The following is a 10,505-nucleotide window of genomic DNA, read 5'->3' as shown; positions in this document are numbered from 1 at the left end:
CAGTGGAAATTCACAGAGCTCTTTTAAAGCTCAGTCCTTCACTGGCACTTCTCTTTCTTCTTGCACTTTTTCAAAATGTACTTTTTTTCTGGAGCGTTGGATCATTTTTCTTCTGAGTGCTCACTGGCCACGTACAGGAGCTCCTTCAGCACTGCAGTGCTCTTGGGTACATGGAGAGGAGAAGTGAACCTTATCTTCTCAGTTCTTTGTATTTCCTTCTGAAAAGGAAGGAAATTGCTTTCAAAAGAGATTTTATTTAGCCATGTGGTGGCTATGTTTGCAGACAACCTCAAAGCTTTGCTCTGAAATGCTCTCTATGGCAGTGACCCCCTGGAGAAGGCTCAATCCCAAGCCGGTTTGTCCCCTGCGAGGGATGAAGCAGCGGATCGGTGCTGTAACGACGTACGGTGTTGCTGGGAGACGCTCACCCAGCTCACGGCAGCACTGGCACTGCCTGTGCTTTCCAGATGCCGCATGCGATCTAATACTACATGAATGGCCTGGTTTTGCTGGGATCGGATAAAGCAATTAGATGTCAGTATACGTGCGCGTGTTGCAAATGCACAGCCATCTGCTCGGGGTGCAATAGTAGCTGGTTTGGTACCTGCCAGTGCTTCTGAGCGAGCTGCCATTAACGGGGGAATAAAGCGATTTTGGCTTGTTTACTAAAGGGGTGATTAATAAGCCCCCCAAATGCTGCGATTTTACTTTTCCTGCAAAGTAGGCCTAGCAACTGTAAATGCAGCAGTGGAAATCCCAGACGGGGAGCATCTCATGTGTCAGCCACACAGCCACCCAATCGCGGTCAACCCAAAATACAGCTGAGATTGCTCTCCTGCTCATTTTTATGCATGAAAACTGCAGCACCCTCACTTTCTTGTGCAACGATCAGCGCTTTCAGCCAGTACACCCAGGCTGGGCATGCCCTGCCTCAAGAAATTGAAACCTAATCTTTTATGGAGGGCCCTGGGGCTTCTGAACAGTGGAAGACAGTAGTCCACAGGTAAAAATACAATTGAAACCACACGTAAAAACCCCACAGTATCATTTGAAACCAAGAAACAATTTTTGTGCTGATATAAACTGGTTCAGGTGCATTAGTTGCAGTGGAGCAGAGTCGTTTTGCATTAGCACCATTTATTCTCAAAGTTAAAAACATAATAATATTACATAGCAATGATGAATAAACCATCAAGCTTTGAAATGTTAAAATGTGTTACTATATGAAAATGAAGCGCTCTTCTTTAGAGCTCTGCTTTAATATAATTAAAATATGTTGTTGTAATTGGTTTGCTAACTATAGAATGTCACTGAGCTGCTGCATCTGTTGCATTGATCTCTGAGTGTAACAGGAGAGACTGTTGTGTGGTTGAAGAAGACTGGATGTAGTCGGGACGCAAGCCACCAGGCTTTGCCCTCCTGACACCTCTGGGGATCTCTCAAAACGTGGGATGAAGAGCAACGCGCTCTCCCTCCTCACGCCTCCGAGAAGCAGCGCCGGGCTCTCCACCTCGACGACCGCTGCAGCCCGCAGAAGGTAAGTGCTTTGCATGGCACTGGCCAGGCAGGGCGGGAGCTGGGGACCTCCGACTGCCGTCCCCTCGGCTCGCTGTGAGATCTGCACGTCGTCCAAACGGGAGCATTTCACGTGCAATCCTGTACCAGAGCCCCGCGTGCGGCAGGGGCTCTCAGCACGCCGCAGGCTGCCCGCGGCGCGGGGCAGAGCTGCCGCCCGCCCGTCCTCCCCGAGTGGTTTCCAAACAGGTCTCCGCAAAGGGGAAGTGTGTGTTTGCTCTCTTTGGCTTAGCACACATTTTGCAGTACTTTCCTCCCACGAAAACTGCCCCCGTGTCCTGCTCAGCCAAACAAATCGCTCCTTTGCCTTGACTCATTAATGATTGAATCATACGCAAACCAGGTTAAACAGTGATGTTCTGCTGCGCTCCCGGGATCCCAAAGTTCTTGCCAAGGCATGGTCTAGGAGTGAGGAGAGGCAGCGCCCAACCCTGAGGATGGTAAGGTGTCCTTGTGCCCCGGGAGCCAGCTGTCAGGCTGCGGCTTCTCGAGAAGGCTCTGCTATTCCTCTAGCGAGACCATTTCTGAACGAACCCTTTAATTGTTTTACCTGAGCTGCTTACTTTAAAATTGATTAATCAGTCTTTTTCTAGCAACTACCTAAATCAATGTATTTGTCAATACAGTAATTTTAAAATTATTATTTGTATTTAAAGTGCTAATGTTAGTGCAGTGTTTTCTAGAATTAAAATCTCACTAAAGTGTTGAGTTTCTTCTCAAGAGCCTGAACAGCCAGGGTTAGACTAGGTGCTCCATGTGAAGTTATTCTGACCGGAGTGAGCATTCATGGCTCTATAATTTTTATCTCCTGCAGTACACAGTATAAGTGTAGATATTTGCTGTACGTAACTTTATGAAGTTTTGTATATGCTGTACTTTATTCTGTCTGATCTACCTTTAAAATAAAATACAGTGCTTTGAAAGCGGAGACCTATTAACAAATTCTAGACACCAGAACAACTTTGAAAATACTTAAAAGAGTTACACAATTTGTGGTGACTGTTTTTAGCAGATTTTGTGGCAGTCACATTGCTGCTCTTTCAGAGCTTAGACTCAGCTTGATTTCAGTTTTAATCTATATCCTATTTTTCTAACATTTTGTTTTCCCCTGCTTTCTAATTATTTTGCTAATATTTTAACTGATGGGTCTTGCTAAAAGCTTTCTTTATCTTGCAGTTCCCCTGCAGGTGGGTGCAGGTGTCTTTGCCTGAGGAGGGAGAGGAGCAAGCACTTGAGATCCTATTTCTTTCCCTGTAGCATGAAAGCATTTTTTAAACCAGCCTTTAGAAAGAAAGCAAAATTTGTCCTCAGGCAAACTCACATTTGGTGCAGCTTCCTAGAAAGCTTTGCTCCTTAAAGAATACTGATTGTGCTACTTACTTCCAAGCCGAAAGGAGAAGTGTTTTGTCTGGAGCCAAAGAGAAAATGAAATAGCGGTGCAGGAGGGGTGGCAGTGGTGCTGGCAGCCCTGCTGGGAGCTCTCCCGGCTGCAAACAGCCAGGCGTTTGCCAGCCCGGTGCTCAGCGTTGTCCCGGCAGGGAACAGCTTCTCCGGCTGCTCCGTGGGGCTGGGCTTGGGGCGCTCCCTTATACACAGGATGTGGGCTTAGCAGGATAAATGCTGTGGCGGAGTAAATCATACACAGTGTTCTTACTTCAAAGGAAGTTAATGATAAAAGTGACTTAAAGTTTGTGAATTTGGCTTCGAAGGCGCTTTATCCTGATCTTGACTGTGCTGTCCCCTTGAGTGCAGTCGCTTTCGTACTAACAAGGACTCAGTCATAACTGAACCTTCCCTTCTTGAAAGGGCTTTTTGTAGAAAACAGAAGAGACTTGTAAAACCCCAGGAGCAGAAATGCCCCGTGCCTGCAGGAATGGCTCGGAAGTCCTGCGGCACGCCTGCCACCACGCACAGGAGACGCGCTTCCTCCGCACAGTGCGCTCCCTGCAATTCTGGTACTGAGTTACCAGGAAAACTGTACAAAGTGCATGGCAAATGGTTCGATTAATTTAATAAACACGTTCTCTCCTGACTTCTTAATGAATTCTGAGTAACGCTGTCAGAGTGTGGCCGTATTGCTGCTAACGAGTTCATCCTTTATCAATCTTGACAGCAGACTTCTGCTTTAGTGATGAGTGAGGGGACCACGGGACAGGGGTTGGGCAACATGGAGGCAGATGACTTCCAGCAAGGGCTGTGACAAAGTGGTGACAGGCCAGTTTCACTTTCCCAGCCTCTGCTACTGCCGTGGGTTTGGCCAAGTGGCAGTTGGCACGTTATGGCAGATGCCTTCAGATGATGCTCCTACTTCAAACTCCTCACACGGGTTTTTGCTCACGCAAGTTTTCGTCTTGCTCGGTAACTCTGGTCAATAGCTGAAAGTTGAAATCTTGTGTGCATAAGGGATATTCTTCAAGTTCAAGTCTCTACTTACCATATAGGCTGTAAGGAAATAGCATGCTATATTCAGCTATTGCAGCAACAATATAAAAATAGCTATGCAATTATCTTTTACTACTTTTTGGTGTTTATTTTTTTTTCTTTTGACTTTCCAGGCTGTGAACGAGACAGATGACTGTTCACTGATGAAGCATGTCCTAGAAAAGTATTATCTTTCCACCATGTACAGCCTTGAGTTCATTTTAGGCTTCACTGGAAACACCATTGTTGTGTTTGGCTATATTTTCTGCCTGAAAAACTGGAAAAGCGGCAACATCTACCTGTTCAATTTATCATTATCAGATTTATTATTTCTGTGTACTCTTCCAGTACTTGTGAACAGCTACTCCAGAGATCAATGGGCAAAGGAGAGCATCTTCTGCCACAGCAATAGATTCCTGTTGCATGCAAACCTGTACAGCAGCATCCTTTTCCTCACCGTTATCAGTATTGACCGATACATGCTCATAAAATATCCCTTCAGAGACCATTTTCTGCAGAAGAGGAGAATAGCCGTTATTGTGTCTGTCGCCATATGGACTGGGGTGATACTGGAACTGCTGCCATTGATGTATTTCCTTGAGCCTGTATCGCCTGCCAATAATTACAAGTGTCTTGATTATGCAAGCTCTGGAAACCCCGCGGCAAACCTCATCTATAGCATATTTCTGACTGTCTTTGGGTTCCTTATCCCTCTTGTGATCATGTGCTGCTTCTACGTGAAGATGGTTCTTTTTCTTAAAAACAGGAGTGAGCAACTCAGTTCCCTCCTGACACTGGAAAAACCTTTTACTTTAGTCGTCCTCACAGTGGTTATCTTCTCGTTACTCTTTACTCCCTATCACATAATGCGCAATGTCCGACTCGCTTCCCGAATACGAGTCTTGAACGTATCTAAGTGTACGCAGAACATCATCAGCGCCATTTACACCATCACGAGACCCATTGCGTTTTTAAATAGTGCCATTAATCCTGTTTTTTATTTCTTAATGGGTGACCACTTCAGAGAGATGCTGATGGCAAAAATAAGGCAGCTCTTGAGCAGGTTGACAACCACCAGCAAATGAACGAATAAGGAGACCTCTCGTAGTGGGAGATGGGGGGAGGAAAATCTTGGAGGGAGAGCATTTGCCAATGTACAGTGCCATTTTTTAGATAACTTTATTTGTGCTATAGAATATGCGTGGGCTGATTGTGTTCCTCTAAATGCACTTGTTACCTTATTGTACAGGAGATCTCCTTCTGCTAATCTGAGTCCAGCAAACCAGAAGTGATGCTCGCTCACAACAGTACAGCAGGAAACCATGCTCTCATAGCAGGATACGCTATGGCCTATTAAAATTGTAAATAAAAGCTCATCATGGTGGTTCTTAGAGAGCAAATAGGCTGCTCTCAGATGGCCTCTTTGTCAGCCAGAACTTGATGCTGGTCTGGACCTAGGCTTGGATAAAATGTGCCAGGGGCACTAATTCACATGGTCAACACAATCCAGGGATCAAGGTTGAGTCTTCTTTGTAGAAGTGTTTGCAAACTCTGTGTCTCCTGGGAGGTTTACCTTTCAGAATAAATAACTGGGAGAACTTACATTTCCAGCTGATTTGGTGAGGGTTGACATCCCGGATGTGGCAAAAAAGGAGGGTATGAAATGGCTGAGCAGAACGTTGTGTTGGCATTGTCAGAAGGGAGGCAGTGGCCGGGTTGCTTTTTTTGTTTGTGACGAGTGCGAGGAGTGCAGAAACCTGCAACGTTTGGCTGCTGGTCTTACAAGCATTTCGTGGAAGCACTGAGACAGTGAAGATGTGTGTGTGCGCGTGTGTGCAGACGGGTTCTTTCACACTTTGATATTAAAGCTGGATTCAGCTTGCAGAAGTAAAAATAAGAAAATCTTAGTTCTTAACTGAGATTTGCCTTTGTACATGACTGGGACAGCTATGCAAGCTTATAGTGGCATTTTTGCAGTCACTTTTCAAATATAGATTTACTTAATTTTAATGTAATTATCTGTAAGTGCGAGCAGAATGTATAGCTTGAAGCAGAATTTGGACCTCACAGTTAGAACTTCATTTGCAGTTCCGATAATGAAACAGGAGCTAACGAGGAGCCAGTTCTCTGCCTAACAGCCCTGCAGAATAGTTGCAGCAGCAGAACTTCCTCTCCAATTGACTCACCTGACTTCAAATATAAAGGGTGAAGAGATCGATGAAGTAATATGCTTGTATGAGCTTGGGCTCGGGAAGGACCTGCCGAGAGCGCCGGGGTGCGCCGGATGGAGCGTGGGCAGCAGCGTGGGCAGGCTGCGGGCAGCCCCCTCCTCTGCCTGAGTTCCAGCAGGCGATGGAGAAGCCCCCAGCAGCAAAGCACAAGGTGAGCACTGCCCAGGGGCTCGCCGCTCCCCGAGGTGTGGAGAAAGGACTGCCGCTTGTCTCTCATCAGACACAACTTTAGTTCTGCTTTCTGATGTGTTGTTCATCTGCAATATGCTTAAATGTTTCACTGATACCTTCCTGCCTGATAATAAACTGTGCATCCTGTTAAAAAAAAAAAAAAGTGCCTCCTTTGTGTTGAGTATTTTGGTTTATATGCTTTCTCTTTAATGTCCGTGAAGCCACTCTATCTGCCTTTTTCCTGTTAACAGTGAGACCCTAAAAGTCTGTGAGCAAAAGTACTCATTTAGCTTAATTTGAGGGATAAAGTAGCTGCTTTCCTCTGCGAGTATCTCACACAAATACCCGTGCCAGCGTTCCCCTCGGGTGGCCACGACACATGCTGGGTGCTATGCCCAGGCACCCTCGGGGCACCCATGGGGATCCCTCTGAGCTCAGGGTGCTGCTGCTGATCCCGGTGATGCTGCGGGAAGGATTTTGCTGTCGCATCACATGAGTGCCTCCTGCACCGCTCCCCGAGAAGTTTGCCGTGGGAGGGCTTGTCCTGTCCCCCTCCAGCAATGCTGCTGGCTAAAGCCACCGCTCTCCAGCTCAGCGCAGCTTTGCGGGGGCTGGAAACAGCAGCCAGGCTGCGCCGGCGGGGAGAGGGATGTCCGGAGGGTGCTAACCAAAGTTTTGACTGGAGAGAAATGTGCGTAAATCCTTGTTTTCTTCCCTCTGTTTGCTTTGTAACAAGTCTCTACACATAAATCACTAAATCACTCTGTCAGTGGTGGAAAAAAGATCCATCATGTGTGTTACAGCAGCATGGCCCAGGACAGATAAGGCTGCGCTTGAGTTTCCATTATAAATACCTCCTGTTTTTCAAGGACCATTGTACATAGCACCAAGAAGCAATAGTTCAGCTGGGTGTGACATTGCATACGTTCAGCCCAATACAAATGAAACGAAAACCAGAATTTCCAAAAGCGAGTCAAATATTTCCTTTTTAAAGTTGGAGTCTAACACATTAAAGAAGAATTTTCTTCCAGGAAAGCACCATACAGCAATAAATATTAAAGCTGAAACACCTTCAGTAGACTCACCTTTGCCTTTTGCAGTGGACAGAACAGGACTTTTCAAAGAAATGTTTATTTTCTAAAACGGTAGCTATTTGGGGCTTTCCTGTATCAGCTCAGTGGCTTCTTTTTCTTGTGAATGGGCTTATGTGGGGCACAAGAGGAGCTGGTGGGTTTTGTTTTTTTAAAGATGTACATGATCCCATAGCAGAAGTGGAACGGTCATGTACACTCTGCCTGGACACGCTGTTTGTATTTCATTTTTTTCCCGCATTAGAGATTTGTGGTTGTCAGCTCCTACATCTGACTATCTATATGTGCTTTCACTGCTGCCATCCATCTTGAGCTTGAGAGAGGATGTGAAAAGAGAAATTTTTCATTTTCAACACAAACCCACTTTCTGTTTAACCTGGTTTCTTATGTGTGTCTCACATAGGAATCTGCCAAACCAAATGCAATGACTATCATCACCCCACAATGCAATTCATTGCACCTTCTGGTCACCTGTTCACCTAGCAGAGTTATTCATGAGATTAGTGTAATAAAGTGGTGAATATTGTTAATGCTGGAATACCACACAGTTCAATTTGCAATCCATGCAGTGCTCCTGGGTTTCTGTATGCGGCTCCTTGGCAAGAGGCTCACCGTGGCTCCCGGTGCCCCCACCCCAGGCCCGTCAGAGGCAATGCCCATTGCGGGCAGTTTGCCACGTGCCCTTCCTTCTTGGTAGTGGTGTTTCTCTTCTAGTGATTTCCATCATCTTCACAGGGTTCGGAAACATCTTTCTTCACCTTTTGATGTCACGGGGCAGTTTCATGACACCAGCCATCCCTTTTTCCTCCACGTGATGGCCGTACGTGCTGGGCGGTGAGATGGCAGCAACCCCCAGTTGTGCAAGTGCCGATTCAGCACCAACATCTCAGCTGCGAATGGGAAAGCGGAGGGAAGGGGCCGCGGGGTGCTTGTTCAGGCCCCGTACAGAAGGCAGAGCAGGAAGGAAGGAGAAGGCAGAAGACAAATAAACCTCCACCTGCTAGCCACTTTCCAGAAAATAGCTTGTGTGATACTCAGCTCACGTAGTGCTGGCAGCTCAGCCTCCCCCAGCAGCTGTTGTGTGCAGAAGGGCAGATGAAGACAGGCAGCTTCCCTGGGAACATCCGCATTGGTAATTTGGAAGTATCTATTTAATTAGGCCTGTTTGAATCTGAAATGGTAAGCTACAGTCTACTTTCAATGGTATTAGAAAACACATCTCTGCCCCTTCAGAGAGCACATGGGATGGCAAGGCTCCTTGGGGGAGCGAGTGCAGCTGACCCTGCCCTACCCTCACCCCAGCTCACTCCTGCCCGTGGGTAGGCATGGGATGCTCCGAGGCAGGCATGGGCACGGGATGCTCCGAGGCAGGCACAGCTGCCACAGCAGAGGCAGGAGGACATGGTTCTGTCACAGCATTATCAAAGCAAGGTCTGCTTTTCCCGTCAGCAGACGTTGGCAGCAATTCTGTAACTGTCAGGAAGGTGACTCTGGGCTCTTCGTATAAATCAGGAAGAAAGTTACAGTTTTGCTTTTGGTTTTTTAGCACAGAAAACAGTCATGCAGAAGCTCAAGTTGCTTTGACATGTGGAAGGTCTGTGTTAAGATGTTCTCCTCAGGGCTAGGTTTGCTGGAAGAGGAGGTGCTGCCCGCCCAACAACATCCAGGCATTCCTGCCCTGGTCCTGCCGGGGTCTGGCCGGGGTCGGGCTCTGCTGTCCTGCCCAGGCTGGGACAAGGCCAGTCCAAGCCCTGTGACAGGGCTGGAGCCGCGGGCATGCTGGATGCCACTGCCCTCTCCCCACCAGAGATGCATCTGTACAGCACGTGGCATCCCATGTCTGGCTGATCGATGACCAGGAGGTGATTTTTCTTCATAAACAATGTGTACTGACAGTTCTTATGGATTAGTATGTTCAATTATTTGTTTTGCTGTGTCCATTGACGGGAGCAGGGTCATCTGCTCCTTATTAAGTGCCTAGAGTCACTAAGGATACCTGCCCGTGTACACACCGGTGTCGCATTTACCCACACGGCTATTCCCCGTTGGCTTGGTACCCGGCAAGTAATCATCATCTCTAAATATATGCTCTTTCTGTTAATATATACTTACTATATATCCATCATAAAAAAGGTGCAAAGTTAGAAACTAGTGCCTGTGCATCTGAGAGCCCAGCACCACTTAACAGAACTCCCATACATTACATCAACTCTTTTTTATGATAGCCATGCTATTATTTCTCTAGTATGTGTATTGATCGTAGCATGGCACATGAAATTTTAAAAGGCAGAGGCTAGCTAATTAGAAAATTGGTTATTAATTCATTTAGCTGAAATGCTGAAGAACTTCAATAGCTCTAACTTAAGCAGAAACAGGCTGGCAGCTGTTAAGCTCCTTTTTGTTTCTATGCAATTAAACTGCAAGAAGAATACTAAAAAATCACATCAACAATTTCCCATGAAGTGGCAGCATCAAGCTGCTAACGGGGCCGCAGGGGCAAGCACTGCTGCTCCAGCGCGAGGTCTGAGGGCCGTGGGGTGAGCGGGGCCAGGCTCAGCTGGGTGCAGGCTCGGTGCCCTGCATTTCCCCTCTGGACCCAGGTCCTGCAGCCCTACCCAAAGCCTGCTTCGGTTCCCACAAACGAGCAGGATTTTGAGCTGCAGAACGAGAAACTAGAAATATTTGCATGCCCTGACGAAGCAAACAACACCCTGAGTGCTTGTTTCCTTCCTGAAGAGGAGGACAAGCCCTGGAGCTGGCACCTTCTTTGGCCACACTCAGCATCTTTCCACTCTTTGCATGCACAGCTGGTTTGTCAAGGGTTGAGCTGGGCTCTGCCTTTTAAAGCACCCCAAAGGCAGACCTGGTGCAGGTAACCTCATGTCCAGCCGAAAGGCAGTTGTCTCAGCTATAACAGAATCATCAGCAGATAATATTTGCCTTTACAAACAGTGTGCTGAAATTTCTCAAACTGTTTTGAGACTCAGGATTATAAATCCCAATGCTTTTGAAAACT

The 10,505-nt window shown here is 46.9% G+C and overlaps 1 protein-coding gene across 1 annotated transcript; it reads left to right on the top strand.

The window, feature by feature from the left end:
• Positions 1-1,843: 1,843 nt before the first annotated feature.
• Positions 1,844-6,280, top strand: SUCNR1 (succinate receptor 1). Its single transcript, XM_082319342.1, has 2 exons — positions 1,844-2,015; positions 4,131-6,280. Exons 1-2 carry the CDS (start codon positions 2,013-2,015, stop codon positions 5,079-5,081), a joined length of 954 nt encoding a protein of 317 aa, XP_082175468.1. The 5' UTR covers positions 1,844-2,012; the 3' UTR covers positions 5,082-6,280.
• Positions 6,281-10,505: the final 4,225 nt, after the last annotated feature.

The sequence above is a fragment of the Platalea leucorodia genome (genome assembly GCF_965183815.1).
Source record: "Platalea leucorodia genome assembly, chromosome: 8".
NCBI classification, from domain to species: Eukaryota; Metazoa; Chordata; class Aves; order Pelecaniformes; family Threskiornithidae; genus Platalea; species Platalea leucorodia.
The sequence above is the reverse complement of the archived record's forward strand: the minus strand, read 5'-3'. Positions and strand labels throughout refer to the sequence as shown.